The sequence below is a fragment of the Dermochelys coriacea genome, chromosome 11 (genome assembly GCF_009764565.3).
Source record: "Dermochelys coriacea isolate rDerCor1 chromosome 11, rDerCor1.pri.v4, whole genome shotgun sequence".
NCBI lineage: Eukaryota > Metazoa > Chordata > Testudines > Dermochelyidae > Dermochelys > Dermochelys coriacea.
The window spans coordinates 45517744-45534105 of NC_050078.2; the positions used below are offsets into that span (position 1 = coordinate 45517744).

Below are 16362 nucleotides of genomic sequence, written 5' to 3' on the forward strand. Positions count from 1 at the left end.
AGGGCGGTGTGAGGTATTTTACAAGTTCAGGACTGGCCAGTTTATTTGGGTTTGGCAGTACCGAATAAGGGGCATCATGCCAGGGAAGAAGTTGGATCAGTGGCTAATTGGAAGTGAGACCTACCTAGGAATGGTGGGAAGAGCCAGTCCCAAACCACCCTCCTACCTCCCTTGCAAAGAACCTTTTCCCCCTGTTCTTCTGCCCTAACTCTCTTTCATGGTGGCAAACCCTATCCCCTAACTCGTGGATGTAAGAAGCAGGGGGTGGATAGCTCTGAGTAGTTTGAGCAGATGTAGAGTGGGGGAGTTGCTGGCACTGAGCCCATCCCAGTGATTAGGCTGGTGGGAGAGGTCAGTTCTGTGTAGAATGGAGTCTCTGCCTGTGCAATTGGCACTTTCAGCACTGTGCTAAGAGGGGAATGGCCTTTGCTAGCAGGTAACTAGGGAGGCCTTAGGAAGGTGACTGGGGACAGGGAGTGGGAAAGAGAAAGAAGATGAGTTTCGTACATTCCCATCTTTTGACTTAGAACATGACATTCGTGTTAAGGGTTAAACTCCTCTTTTGTGATGTGGCAATCTGCAGCTGCCACCACTATAGTGCTCTGCTGCTATCTGTCCAAAAGGCAGGTGGGGGTTGCTGCTATTACTTACAAAAGTCAAGTTCTGCCCTGGGCTGAGCCATGTGTGTTTATTGGGAAGAGGGGGTATGGAGCCTATCACTTCCAATTTCCCCCTGAAGCAAGTGGACAGAATCTCTATTACAGCCACTGAGGGCTTGTCTACACTTACATTTTATAGCGCTCTAACTTGCTGGCTCAGGGGTATGAAAAATCACCCCCCTGAGCACAGCAAGTCTGAGCTCTTTAAAGCGCTAGTGTAGGCAGGCTCCAAGCACTGGGGGCTGTGCTCCCAGTGCTCAGAGCTAATCCCCTCATGGAGGTGGATTACCAGGAGCGCTGGGAGATCTATCTCCCCACGCTCGCACGTGACCACACTCGCACTTCAAAGCGCTGCCGCGGGAGCGTTCCCACGACAGCGCTTTAACGCTTCCAATGTAGCAATGCCCTCAGGAGCACACCACGGTAGGACCTGGCCTCTGTCCTGGCCGTGCACCCATGGGGATAAGTGCTGCTATCTAGCATGTTTAGCACCCCAGGGTATACGGGCTGCTATCTAGGATATCTAGCATGGTTAGGCTGCCTGGTGAATATGCTGTGCCTTGCACTGGCAGGATGGCTCTTTTATCAGCGACATGCTGGCACTTTCTATTCCCCCAGCCCATGAGTCAATGAGGGCAGGATTTCATAATTATCTAGTGTCAGTTTCTCTCTAGCACAACAGTCTTTTAAAATAGAGGAGGTAAAATTTTAGTCTTCATGCGGAGCTTGGTGAGTAAGGTACAGTGTGCCATATGTGCTCAGTTAAATTTGAGAAGCTAATTCCTTCCTTCCTTCCCACTTTCTCTGTGGTGCTTGTAATGTGGGGGATTACAAAGGAGCACCGAACAGATGCTGAGTTAGTTCTCCTTTTTTATTCTTGATAAATCTGAATTACTGTTAGGATTTTTGAAGATATTAAAAAGTTAAGTGAAGCATCATAAGGTATTTTGGGTGATGAAAAATAATGTCTTCTTAAATGACCCTTAACAAATATGGGTCCAAAAAGAATGCTTCATATCCAAGAGCATAATTTTGTTTTGGTTAGCTTGCTGTATGCCACAGAATAAAGTAATTACGTTTTCTCTGTGTGTATTAAAGCTTTAAAAATATTGCTTGTTCAGGTTGGTAGGATTTTTTGAAACATTTCTCCCTTATCTGACATTTGGAGAGCCACGGGGCAGTATTAAAAATACCTTGACTAATTCTTTACATTTTTTTAGTCTATTTAAAACACAGTAATGAAGTGTTGTTGTACAATTGCCATGTTTTCCCTCCATCTTTTCGGCATTATTAGCTTACTCATGGCAGAGTGTGCCAATGTACTGTACCTTTGACCAGGAAAACTCTCAATTCTCCGGCACAGGATGCTACAAGAACAATGTGGCCAGGGTTCTCCATTGGGAGAATAGAATTTCTTAATTCAGTTTGTAGATCTACCAGGTGTACAATGTATTGTTACCATCTCCCTCTGGATCAGCTACATAGACATGAACATATTTCAGCATATTTTATAACATTTAAGCTTTGATTATCTTAAGTCACACTAATAATATATGTCTGACAATCATTACTTTGCAGTTTTCATGCATTGTGTAGTATTTTGGAATTTTCAACTTTTTAGGAAAAGAAAATTTTGTTTGGAAAGACCAACACAGATGTTTTTAAAAAAATAATAATTTGCAAAATAACCTAACACTGATATCAGCTGAATGGCAAAAGCAGCTTCAAAATCAAGAATTTTTGTTTATATAACTTTGCTGTCCCTTGAGCTGTGATTTATTTTATGTTCTACAGGATAGAAATATGCTAATTAAAGAGAGCTTATCAGGCAGGTTAAGCCTAAAATATATTATAAATAACTGTTCTTAAAAACACCTAACATCGGTAATAAAGAATGAGTGCAAATGTCTGTGAGACAAGGTGGATGAGGTAATATCTTTTATTGGACCAACTTCTGTTTGTGAGAGAGACAAGCTTTTGAGCCACACAGAGCTCTTCTTCAGAGTGTGTGTGTGTGGAACTATACATTATGTGGTATGTGGATGGAATGTAATTCTACTTGCTGTGACACTGGATCAGTCTGTTGCACACAATATGATAAATCTCAAGTGGCCTGGTCCAGGGAGCAAACCTTGATGCTCCTTTTCCACTTCACCTTTGAAAGATGACTGGCTTTCTAATGTCTCCCTAATGGCACATGTCCTGAGCTCCCCATTGTTCAGCTAAATGTTTCAGTCCCCAGATTACAATGGCACTGGCTTCTACAGGACAATGTACTAGACAAGAAAACTGAAAGCAGGAAATTAACCCTGGGGCTTGGTTACATATAAAGTGGAAACTCAGCCATTCTGAAGCAGTATGGAAAAAGCTGTGCTGCATCACGGCTAAGTGATCCATCATGCAATTCCATTATCTGCTGATAACAAACACTTTCCTGCCAAGCCAGCAAGGCATTTCATGAGGAAGCAAGTGGAAAGGAAAATTTAGGAGGAGCCACTAGCCTCATATTTACATATTTATAAGTGCATGCAGGGCACAGACATATTTCTACTCTGAGCCATACTTTGATTATTGTTATGACATGCTCTGAAATACCTGCTTGCAGTATAAGTTAGGAAGATTGATTGTAATCTTTAATGATCAAAGAGCATTTTGTCATGCCAGCATGATAAACTAATGAAATTATGACAGGTTTCAGAGTAGCAGCCGTGTTAGTCTGTATTCGCAAAAAGAAAAGGAGTACTTGTGGCACCTTAGAGACTAACAAATTTATTAGAGCATAAGCTTTTGTGAGCTACAGCTCACTTCATCGGATGCATTTGGTGGAAAAAACAGAGGAGAGATTTATATACACACACACACACACACACACACACACAGAGAACATGAAACAATGGGTTTATCATACACACTGTAAGGAGAGTGATCACTTAAGATAAGCCATCACCAGCAGCAGGGGGGGAAAGGAGGAAAACCTTTCATGGTGACAAGCAAGGGAGGCTAATTCCAGCAGTTAACAAGAATATCAGAGGAACAGTGGGGGGTGGGGTGGGAGGGAGAAATACCATGGGGAAATAGTTTTACTTTGTGTAATGACTCATCCATTCCCAGTCTCTATTCAAGCCTAAGTTAATTGTATCCAGTTTGCAAATTAATTCCAATTCAGCAGTCTCTCGTTGGAGTCTGTTTTTGAAGCTTTTTTGTTGAAGGATAGCCACTCTTAGGTCTGTGATCGAGTGACCAGAGAGATTGAAGTGTTCTCCAACTGGTTTTTGAATGTTATAATTCTTGACGTCTGATTTGTGTCCATTCATTCTTTTACGTAGAGAGTGTCCAGTTTGGCCAATGTACATGGCAGAGGGGCATTGCTGGCACATGATGGCATATATCACATTGGTAGATGCGCAGGTGAACGAGCCTCTGATAGTGTGGCTGATGTGATTAGGCCCTATGATGGTGTCCCCCAAATAGATATGTGGACAGAGTTGGCAACGGGCTTTGTTGCAAGGATAGGTTCCTGGGTTAGTGGTTCTGTTGTGTGGTGTGTGGTTGCTGGTGAGTATTTGCTTCAGATTGGGGGGCTGTCTGTAAGCAAGGACTGGTCTGTCTCCCAAGATCTGTGAGAGTGATGGGTCGTCCTTCAGGATAGGTTGTAGATCCTTGATGATGCGTTGGAGAGGTTTTAGTTGGGGGCTGAAGGTGATGGCTAGTGGCGTTCTGTTATTTTCTTTGTTGGGCCTGTCCTGTAGTAGGTGACTTCTGGGTACTCTTCTGGCTCTGTCAATCTGTTTCTTCACTTCAGCAGGTGGGTATTGTAGTTGTAGGAATGCATGATAGAGATCTTGTAGGTGTTTGTCTCTGTCTAAGGGGTTGGAGCAAATGCGGTTATATCGTAGCGCTTGGCTGTAGACAATGGATCGAGTGGTATGATCTGGATGAAAGCTAGAGGCATGTAGGTAGGAATAGCGGTCAGTAGGTTTCCGATATAGGGTGGTGTTCATGTGACCATCGCTTATTAGCACCGTAGTGTCCAGGAAGTGGATCTCTTGTGTGGACTGGACCAGGCTGAGGTTGATGGTGGGATGGAAATTGTTGAAATCATGGTGGAATTCCTCAAGAGCTTCTTTTCCATGGATCCAGATGATGAAGATGTCATCAATGTAGCGCAAGTAGAGTAGGGGCATTAGGGAACGAGAGCTGAGGAAGCGTTGTTCTAAGTCAGCCATAAAAATGTTGGCATACTGTGGGGCCATGCGGGTACCCATCGCAGTGCCGCTGATTTGAAGGTATACATTGTCCCCAAATGTGAAATAGTTATGGGTGAGGACAAAGTCACAAAGTTCAGCCACCAGGTTAGCCGTGACAGTATCGGGGATACTGTTCCTGACGACTTGTAGTCCATCTTTGTGTGGAATGTTGGTGTAGAGGGCTTCTACATCCATAGTGGCTAGGATGGTGTTTTTAGGAAGATCACCAATGGACTGTAGTTTCCTCAGGAAGTCAGTGGTGTCACTATTTCACATTTGGTCCAGTCCACACAAGAGATCCACTTCCTGGACACTATGGTGCTAATAAGCGATGGTCACATAAACACCACCCTATATCGGAAACCTACTGACCGCTATTCCTACCTACATGCCTCTAGCTTTCATCCAGATCATACCACTCGATCCATTGTCTACAGCCAAGCGCTACGATATAACCGCATTTGCTCCAACCCCTCAGACAGAGACAAACACCTACAAGATCTCTATCATGCATTCCTACAACTACAGTACCCACCAGCTGAAGTGAAGAAACAGATTGACAGAGCCAGAAGAGTACCCAGAAGTCACCTACTACAGGACAGGCCCAACAAAGAAAACAGAACGCCACTAGCCATCACCTTCAGCCCCCAACTAAAACCTCTCCAACGCATCATCAAGGATCTTCAACCTATCCTGAAGGACGACCCATCACTCTCACAGATCTTGGGAGACAGACCAGTCCTTGCTTACAGACAGCCCCCCAATCTGAAGCAAATACTCACCAGCAACCACACAACAGAACCACTAACCCAGGAACCTATCCTTGCAACAAAGCCCGTTGCCAACTCTGTCCACATATCTATTCAGGGGATACCATCATAGGGCCTAATCACATCAGCCACACTATCAGAGGCTCGTTCACCTGCGCATCTACCAATGTGATATATGCCATCATGTGCCAGCAATGCCCCTCTGCCATGTACATTGGCCAAACTGGACACTCTCTACGTAAAAGAATGAATGGACACAAATCAGACGTCAAGAATTATAACATTCAAAAACCAGTTGGAGAACACTTCAATCTCTCTGGTCACTCGATCACAGACCTAAGAGTGGCTATCCTTCAACAAAAAAGCTTCAAAAACAGACTCCAACGAGAGACTGCTGAATTGGAATTAATTTGCAAACTGGATACAATTAACTTAGGCTTGAATAGAGACTGGGAATGGATGAGTCATTACACAAAGTAAAACTATTTCCCCATGGTATTTCTCCCTCCCACCCCACCCCCCAGTGTTCCTCTGATATTCTTGTTAACTGCTGGAATTAGCCTACCTTGCTTGTCACCATGAAAGGTTTTCCTCCTCCCCCCCCCCCCCCGCTGCTGGTGATGGCTTATCTTAAGTGATCACTCTCCTTACAGTTTTCAGAGTAGCAGCCCTGTTAGTCTGTATTCGCAAAAAGAAAAGGAGTACTTGTGGCACCTTAGAGACTAACAAATTTATTAGAGCATAAGCTTTCGTGAGCTACAGCTCACTTCATCGGATGCATTTGGTGGAAAAAACAGAGGAGAGATTTATATACACACACACACAGAGAACATGAAACAATGGATTTATCATACACACTGTAAGGAGAGTGATCACTTAAGATGAGCCATCACCAGCAGCGGGGGGGGGGGGGGGAAGGAAGGAGGAAAACCTTTCATGGTGACAAGCAAGGTAGGCTAATTCCAGCAGTTAACAGGAATATCAGAGGAACAGTGGGGGGTGGGGTGGGAGGGAGAAATACCATGGGGAAATAGTTTTACTTTGTGTAATGACTCATCCATTCCCAGTCTCTATTCAAGCCTAAATTAATTGTATCCAGTTTGCAAATTAATTCCAATTCAGCAATCTCTCGTTGGAGTCTGTTTTTGAAGCTTTTTTGTTGAAGGATAGCCACTCTTAGCCACTGTGATCGAGTGACCAGAGAGATTGAAGTGTTCTCCAACTGGTTTTTGAATGTTATAATTCTTATACTGCTGGAATTAGCCTACCTTGCTTGTCACCATGAAAGGTTTTCCTCCTTCCTTCCCCCTCCCCCCCCGCTGCTGGTGATGGCTCATCTTAAGTGATCACTCTCCTTACAGTGTGTATGATAAACCCATTGTTTCATGTTCTCTGTGTGTGTGTGTATATAAATCTCTCCTCTGTTTTTTCCACCAAATGCATCCGATGAAGTGAGCTGTAGCTCACGAAAGCTTATGCTCTAATAAATTTGTTAGTCTCTAAGGTGCCACAAGTACTCCTTTTCTTTTAATGAAATTATGAGACATGTTTTTTAGAATTACATGTATAAAATTACTATGCAGGTTTTTTTCCATGCCCAATTACTGTGATTGCAAATTCCAGGTGAGATGTCTGTACCATGCATTCACATATATATATGTGTGTACCTTGTTTGTATGCATAGAGATCTAATTAGTTATTTGCATATGCAATTACCGCATTTGTGCCCCCAGTCTTGCCCTGTATGACTGAATAGCCATACATTTGAATGTGTCATACTAGATGATATTGTACCATGTACAACTACACTGTGCTCTGTTGCCATGTACAGCTGTGTATTGTACTGTGTACTGCACTGCACAGCAGAAGAAAATTCTTCAATTTTATTTTTAAAAAATGCTCAAAATCTAAAGGAAATGTTATGTTTCAAGCCAAACAAAATATTTAGTTCAACCAGAACACATTGTTTGGACCTTTCAGTTCACCAAAAGCTTCAAAAAATTTGTTTTGAGTCTGCCCAGAAGTAATTTTGGGTGGGTTTTTTTTGTTTTTGTTTTTTGGAACTGCCAGGAAACCAAAAAAATCAGTCATTCACATAGCTCTACTTATAATAGAAGAAAAGCATTTAGAATATATTAACTTGGCAACATCCCTTTGTCACTACCATAGGCAGACTTCCTGCTTCAGTACAATGGTAGTAAAACAGTTGTTTTGGGTTGTGCTATGACATTTAAGTGTGAGCAGGCAATACAACAGTCTCACAGCAGCAACTTTGGTGACTTAAAATGGAAGGAAATAAAATGGGTCAAATTATTGTAAAAACTGGCTTGAACTTCTGATTTGAAATTCCTTCATCTGTTGGAGTGATGTTAACAATAAGTCAGTTTAAAATGAGAGAAGTAATACTTGTGTTCATTTTTATTTTTCATTGTACAATACCTACCTGTGCAAAAAAACTCAGCAAATGTATTACATTTATTCATATATACACACACACACACGCAAAAACCTAAGTGAACTGGTTGCTCCATAACTTGAAAGTCAACAGATTTGGACTTCGATGGATGCACAAGGAAAGCAAATTCCAGAGCTCGAGGGCTGTGTACTGCAAAAGCCATGTCTCTTTAAAAATATTTAAAAATAAGGCCCTGTTAGCAAAAGAGTCCCAGCTGACCTCGGGTATTGTGGTAGAACATAGGGAGAAAGACACGTAAGTAGATGAAGATGGACTGTATTAGCATTTTCACTCTTTTAGGGCCTGATCCAACTCCCACGAAGCTAAGGACTCCTGTTCTATGTAGGTGCTTATACCACACTCATCATTACAGTATCTGAGCTCCTTACACTACTGCATTAAGCAATGTGACTAACATCTAATTAAGTGTTGTTTGTTCTCTTTGTCCTAGGGCAGGGGTGGGCAAACTTTTTGGCCCGTGGGCCACATCGGGGTTGCGAAACTGTATGGAGGGCCGGGTAGGGAAGGCTGTGCCTCCCCAAACAGCCTGGCCCCTGCCCCCTATCCACCCCCTCCCACTTCCCGCCCCCTGACTGCCCCCCAAAGAACCCCTGACCCATCCAACCCCCTCTGCTCCTTGTTCCCTGACTGCCCCCTCCCGGGACCCCCGCCACTAACTGCCCCTCCGGGACCCCACCCCCATCCAACCCCCCCAGCTCCCTGTCCCCTGACTGCCCTGATCCCTATCCACACCCCCGCCCCCTGACAGGCCCCCGTGACTCCCACACCTATCCAACCACCCCTGTTCCCCGTCCCCGACCATCCCCCCACAGAACCTTTGCCCCATCCAACCGTCCACTGTCCCCTGACTGCCTCCTGGAACCTCCTGCCCCTTATCCAACCTCCCTGCCCCCTTACCATGCAGCTTAGAGCAGCAGGAGCTCGCAGCCTCGTGGCCTGGCCAGAGCCAGCCATGCTGCCCATGCGGTGGTGTGGCTGCGGAGAAGGGGGGGACAGCAGGGGAGGGGCCGGGGGCTAGCCTCCCCGGTTGGGAGCTCAAGGGCCGGGCAGGACAGTTCCGCAGGCCATAGTTTGCCCACCTCCGCTCTAGGGGGAGACTTCAACAGGAGTGGGCGTGGACACACTAAGGCCACATGTATACTACCCGCCAGATTGGCGGGTAGTGATCGATCTATCAGGGATTGATTTATCGCATTTAGTGTAGACATGATAAATCGATCCCCGATCGCTCTGCCATCAACTCCGGAACTCCACCAGGGTGAGAGGCAGAAGCGGAGTCGACGGGGGAGCAGCGGCCATCGATCCCGCGCCGCAAGGACGCGAAGTAAGTGATTCTAAGTCGATCTAAGACACGTTGACTTCAGCTATGCTATTCTCATAGCTAAAGTTGCGTATCTTAGATCGATTTCCCCCTCCACCCCCCCAGTGTAGACCAGGCCTACGGATGAACAAAGTCTAAGATAGAGTGATAAGTGAAATAAATTTGAAGGTCTTTGTTTGGCTCCATAACACTTAATTCAGGAAAATTCAGTGAGCATAAAATTTCTCTTGGTGCTATTAGGGGATTGGTTCTTTGCACATGCAAACTGAATCAAACCTGGTAGACCTAATTTTAGCTCTGCCAGGCTAAACATGGTTCCTTTGAATGTTTGTTTTGCTTAATTTATTTGTGTTTTACTATATAAGTGATGTCCTGGATTTCATTCACTAATTTTTAATTTTTTTCTTCTGTAGGCTTCTGATGATGAATCCTATATCAGTGATGTGAGTGATAACATATCTGAGGACAACACCAGTGTTGCAGACAATGTTTTCCGACAAAGTATACACCATATTTTTAAAAAACTTCAGAAAATTACATTTGTTTTCAGATCATGAGCCAAATTTACTGCTGGTATAATCAGGCACAATTCAGCTGAAATCAATGGAATTGCACCTGTAGTGCAATTCCAGTGGTGAATTTGGTTCCATGAATGAATTTTGTTATGTTTTTAAAGGGGAGATTTCAATACAATAATATTTTCTTCCCCCTTCCCCCCTCTCCCCATCCAGTTCTTAACGGTGAGCTAGCAGGAGGTGCGTTCAGGAATGGACGTCGGATTTGTCTCCCAGCTCCCTGTCCTGATACCAGTAATATCAATCTGTGGAATATTTTGAGAAATAATATTGGCAAAGATCTCTCCAAAGTCTCCATGCCAGTTGAACTAAATGAACCTCTTAATACTTTACAACACCTTTGTGAAGAACTGGAATACAGTGAACTCCTGGACAAAGCTGCTGAAACTGATGATCCATACGAACGCATGGTAATAAATTTGGCACAGCACAACTTTGTATATGCAAAAGCTTAGATTTTTCTCATCTTCCCCGGGGGCTCTTGTGTGTATCCTGCACAGAGTTCCATTTTGTCATTCCCCTGGTTCATTGTATATGTGAGATTGCCCAGAGAAATTGCGAGACTTTTGGAACCATAATTCCATCAGCATCCAGATGATGCTGATCACATTAGAGGCACCGTCTTTCTGAGTTGCCTAAGGGTGCTTGATCCCCATTCTGCCCCAGGCCTTGCCCTCACCCCACCCCCACCCCACTCCCGCCTCTTCTCAGCTCTGCCACCGCCCTGCCCTATTCCACCCCCTTCCTCCAAGCACCGCCCACCCTCGCTTCTCCCCTTCCCACCCCAGTACCTCCTGCACGCTGCTGAACAGCTGGTCGGCGGTGGGCGGGAGGGGAAGGAGCTGATTGACGAGGCCCATCGGCAGGTAGGAGGCCCTGGGGGAAGACGGCAGAGCTGACTGTGGGGGGGGGGCTGCTGGTGGGTGCTGAGCACTCACTATTTTTTTTCCATGGGTGCTCCAGCCCTGGAACACCCACGGGGCGGCGCCTGTTCGTCTGCAGTCTCATGGCTTTCTAATTTCTGAATTAAAAGAGGCTGAAATGACAGTGCACTAGTTGAGGCTCAGTCCAATGAGATAGTGAGAGAAAACACCTGAACTAGTTGATAGGGATTGCCTGCTTCCTCTGTTTGAAAGCATGTGTCTTCGCAGGTGGCGTCTTCCTCCGGGCCCCGGGAGTGCTCAACCCCCCGCCGCCACTCCGCCCCAGGTGTCACCCCCACCGACTCTTTCCCCACCCCCACCCTTGCTTTGCCCCAGGCCCCACTCCCACTTCTCACAAGCCCCCACTCCACCTCTTTTTCCCCCTGCTCCACCACTGCCCCACCTCTTCCCGCCCAGTTCCACCACTGAGTGCGCCCCATCCCCTCTCCTACCCCCTCTTCCCCAGTGTCCCCTGCACACTGCAGAACAGCTCATCGCTGCGGGTGGGAGGAAGCGGGGGAGCTGGCTGTCGGTGGGTGCTAAGCACACAGTAATTTTTTTCCGTGGGTGCTCTATCCCAGGGCTCCATGCTCCGCTCAATGTTCCACATCATTTCAGGGTGCAATTACAGCTATTAGTTATGATCTGATAACCCTGAATGATCTAGTACCTGGCTGGATTAGGCATTTCTCCCTACTCCAACCCCATTTCCTATAATTACAGTTCATATGGGGATTGGTCCCTAGGATTGAATAAATGGGGATTGGTGACCATAGGATTTCATTTAAAAGTCCTTGGCTATACAGTTTTCTTCCTTGGTTTATCAGTGTCCAGTGTGTACATCATTTGTATAAGATATTTTCCTGAGCTTGAGAGTGACAGCTAAGTAGTTTGCTGTTGGTACAATAGGCAATTGTGATTATATCTTTGTCTTAGTTTGCTTGCCTATTGTGGACATCGCTTACATTTATATTCTGTAGAGAGTGTCTATAAATATTATTAAGTTTATAACTCACTAAGTCTCACTAATGACTGGGAAGCACATTGTGAATTTTGCAAATTAGTGAGTAAACACTCGAGCGCAATAAAAAGCTTGGGGATATAGTATCTGCATACTTGTATATTTAGTTAGTTAGTGTAGTTTCTTATTAAGGATACCCACACACAAATGTTAACTGTGAGTGAAGGTTGTTAGACTGCGTAGGCCACCAAGGCAAACTGTAAAAAGCAAGGAAATAAGCAGGGATGTCATTCAATACCCCATCCACACTTTCTTCATAGGTTCGCATTCTTGCCCTCAGCGACCTCTCTTTCCTCAAGGTGCTAAAGACGATGGATCTGTGCCAGTGAGTGCTGCATCCTGCTTGGGGTTTGGGGGCAGAACTAGAGGAAAGGAGACTGCGACTGGGAGCCAGTGGGCAGGGGTAACATAGGTGTGAGAGTGATGGGAGGCCGGGGAAGGGAAGAGACAGATTGGATGAGGAGCTGAGTGGGATTGGCTGGGCAAGCAGCCTGGTGGGGCAGGATGAGACTGGAAGAGGCTAGGATAGGGAGTACAGATGCAGGAGACTGGGACTGGAATGAGAAGCCTGAAGAATGGAGGGTGGGATTGGTTAGGAGAAGAGAATGGGACTGGGACAGTGAGCCATGGGGCAGAGGGAAGAGACATGAATAGAGCAGGGATAGGCTGGAGGGATAGGGCCAGAAGGGGTCATGCTTGGGGGGAATGAGCAGATTAGAGCACATTCCCCTCCTTAGCCTAGAACGGAACCCAAGATTCCTGAGTCCTCTGTTGTCAGCAAATATCCGTGAAACCAACTGGGAAAGTGTCTCATCACCCTCTAGTGCTGGTCCATTCAGAAGATGACAACCAGCTGCTGCTGTCATTTACTCAATTAGCTCAAGTGACAGTGTGTTCTACAATGGATCTAAAGGTTTCAATCCTGCTGATGAATCATGTGGGTGTCACTATGATGCTACATGATAGAATTTCTGTTTTGGAGTTTGCTTTTTTTAAAACCTAGGAAATTACACAAAAAAACTTATGATGAAAGAACATTAAGATTGGAAAGTCAAGCCCAAGTTAGGAAATAACAAAATTAAGGTTGTCTGTCCTTTTGGACACAAGGGGTGAATTGTGGGAAGGCACTGGAGGCCTTTTAGCACACAGGTAATTTAGCTTGAGACCTTACTACAAAGTGGGTGAGTTATGAGCCCAAGTGAAAGAAGCATCCAGATTCTAGGCTATGCCCCAGTTGGGGGACAGATATCCTGATTTAAAGCACCATCAAACTTGGGTGAGAGGGTTTTGTGTGTGGACAGGAGGCGGAATAGGATCAAAGCCTAAATTAACTGTGTAGTGAAGACATGTCCTAAGCGAGCACTGTCCATTCACTGTACACTGAATAAGGCAGGGATCCTGAGGAAAAAAAATAGTATGTGATCATGTAATTAAAGACTGTATCATAACACATGCATACAAGAAGGCCAAATTAAAGTTGCATAGTTCATGATAAACAAAGTGGCTTGGTCTGAGAATGAACACCATCAGGTAGAAGGTCTCATCTCAGAAGAAAGTTAACAGAAGATGATGATGGCCATAAAGGCAAAAAATAGTGTCACAGAAACAAAAATCCAATTTTTATTGGTCTCTGCTGGGAATTCTGATCTCGTACACACGCATACTTCAATGATCCAGAGTTCATATGAGACCTATTTAGCAATTCCTGTTACCCCCTCTGCATCATTGCCCCTCGGTAGAGACCAAATTCCCACTGTATATTCTTTGCTCCCTCGATATGTTCAGAGAATCAGATTTTGAAGGGATTCATCCATTAGTGAACCAGTCAAAGTGATGCTTTGCTCAGATGCCAGCTGGAGATAACAGAGGGGGTTCATTTAGATCTCCATTCAGTCCAGGGAATGGGAACGAGAAAGCATGAGGGTGGAGATATGTGGGCAGTGGTTGGTGGAGGGAAGGTAGCAGAGGTTGAATGAGAACTGGTAAGGGGAGTATAAATGGGGTGTGGAATGACTTAGCTGCTTATTTTCTGCTGGTGAGGCAGCTTGGCAGCAGCCAAAAGTAGAAGTAGCTGATGGAATTTGACAGTTCTGTGGGCTAATTTTGGCAAACTCAGTTAGTTTATCCTGAATGAAGAGAATATCTTTTTATGGGCCAGACTGTCCACAGACCCTGACCAGAGCTCAGGCACAAAAGGGAAGGGCAGTCCTGGACCAATTGCAACTCCCCAATCCTGCACCATCTGGCCCTAGCCTAAGTTACAGCTGCTGAGTAATAGCTCTATTTTAGGCCACTGGTATAAGGTCCCTCAGGATATGTCTATACTTTGCAATAAAACACTCACATCTGGCCCATGTCAGCTGACTCTGGCTCACAGGGCTCGGGCTGCGGGGCTATAAAATTGCAGCATACATGTTCAGACTGAGGGATTCTCCTGCATCGTGGGCTCCCAGAGCCCAGGCTCCAACCCGAGCCCTAATGTCTACACTGCAGTTTTATAGCTTTGCAGCCTGAGCCCTGTGAACCCAAGTCAGTTGACCCAGGCCAACGGCAGGTGTTTTATTGCAGTGTAGACATGCCCTCAGAGACTTCACGCCAGTAGAGAACAAGGCATACTTTGCTGCATCCCTGACATGCCCCCTCCTCCTCTCCCTGCACTGGGGTGGAGGGACATCTGATGAAGGAGGCAGCTCCACCACCTTTGCCAGCTTTATGCCAGCGGAGAGTGAGAGGAATTCTCTTCTGGTCAGTTATGGCTAAAATACGGCCATTTTGTACTGCCTGGGTGGCCCAAAACAGCAGACATGTCTACACTGTCCCACAGTTCAGATTGTGGATGTGTGAATAGCAGTGTGCCCCAAAGTGCTGCCCTGTATCTCCCTCACATGCATGCTGCAGGTGCGAACTAAAACATTCCTACTTTGTATTAACATAGACGTTAATGTGAACCAGGAACCTTTTAGTTCATGTCTGCAGTGTCCATACAGGGGAGTTACTGCACGGCACTTTTGTGCGCACTGCTATTCGTACCCCTGTAGTCCAATCTATAGGGCAGTGTAGACATGCCATAAGTGTAAAGTTCAAAAGTGGCCTATGTGCAATGTGACAGTTGGCTGTGTGTGTGTGTGTGTGTGTGTGTGTGTGAGAGAGAGAGAGAGAATTCTGAAGTTTGTGGGAACTTTGGTTGTTTAGCTAGAAGAGCCCAAACAAATGTGAGGAAGAAAAGAACAAAATTTCAATATTTTGAAAATCTGGCCACAACAGTAAAGTTACTAAATATTTTATCAAAAATATTACATAGAAAATTCAGTTGTCCTCTGAAGAATTATTGTGCCAAATTTGGAGACAAAATTTAATCTGAATTTAAAGGAAGAAACAAAGGGATTTTAATCCTTCTCTAAATGAAAATGTCAGTACAACTTCAACTGTGAAGTCATCATCACCAATGCCTCTATAATGGCACTTCAAAGCAAATAGTAAATGTTCTGTAGTATATTTCGTAAACGTAATAAATTCTTAATATTGCGAGACTTCAGCTAATACAAACTCTGCCATTAAACCTCTGCTGAGGAATGGTGAGAGATCATCAGTTTTTGTTTGTGAATTATGGGCTGTGTAGATTAGCAAGATCCTATTGTATTGTTTTATGTTTTCTGTGTTCCCAGAGGCTATGGTGATGTGCAGCCCAAAGGTTTGTGTATTATTTAGACACATAAATAACCAGATGCTGTAGGCTTTCCTTTCCATTCATTACTTTGCAGGACATAGATAGTTTTCTATTACTATGCAGTCCTTCAAATAGTGAACAAATAAAGGGGCAATTAAGTGTTTTTAAATGATACATTTATTCACACTGCTGCCCACACAATTGACAATGATGAGGGAGCATACCGAGGAATCTTTAGTTGTTTTTCTGTGTTTTAACAGGTTCTCATAGCTGCCTTTGCAGCTTCAGGGTATGCCTCCACTTACTACAGAGCAGGAAGCAAGCCATTCAATCCAGTGCTCGGTGAGACTTATGAATGTATTAGGGAAGACAAAGGATTCCGATTTTTCTCAGAGCAGGTAAAACCTGTTTCTATGTAAATCTTCATTTCTTTGGACAGCGGAGTGACTTTAATTTCTCTTTATAGTTAAGAGCTTGTATTCCCACTAAAGTAAAGAGAGTTTGACGTGAAAGTTATTAAATCCAGAAAAAATGGAAAAGAAACTAAAATGATTTATGTAAAATATATTCTTTAATGTAGGAGGCTGTAAAAATAAAGTCTACTTCACGTTAAACATTCTGAGGCTTTTTGTTTGTTTTTATTGTAATATACATGACTGTACAGTTTTTAACTTGAGGTAACTGTCAGGTGCACTGATTTTTA

General features: G+C 44.6%; 1 protein-coding gene across 14 annotated transcripts in view; it reads left to right on the plus strand.

Moving 5' to 3' along the window:
- The window catches only part of OSBPL6 (oxysterol binding protein like 6), a 213892-nt gene that overhangs the window by 187814 nt on the left and 9716 nt on the right, over nucleotides 1-16362 (plus strand). For all 14 annotated transcript variants that reach the window (XM_038422141.2, XM_038422152.2, XM_038422145.2 and 11 more), the window contains 3 exons: nucleotides 9887-9974; nucleotides 10205-10458; nucleotides 15920-16057. In XM_038422141.2, coding sequence (XP_038278069.1) covers nucleotides 9887-9974; nucleotides 10205-10458; nucleotides 15920-16057 — 480 coding nt within the window. The remainder of the gene's footprint in view (nucleotides 1-9886; nucleotides 9975-10204; nucleotides 10459-15919; nucleotides 16058-16362) is intronic.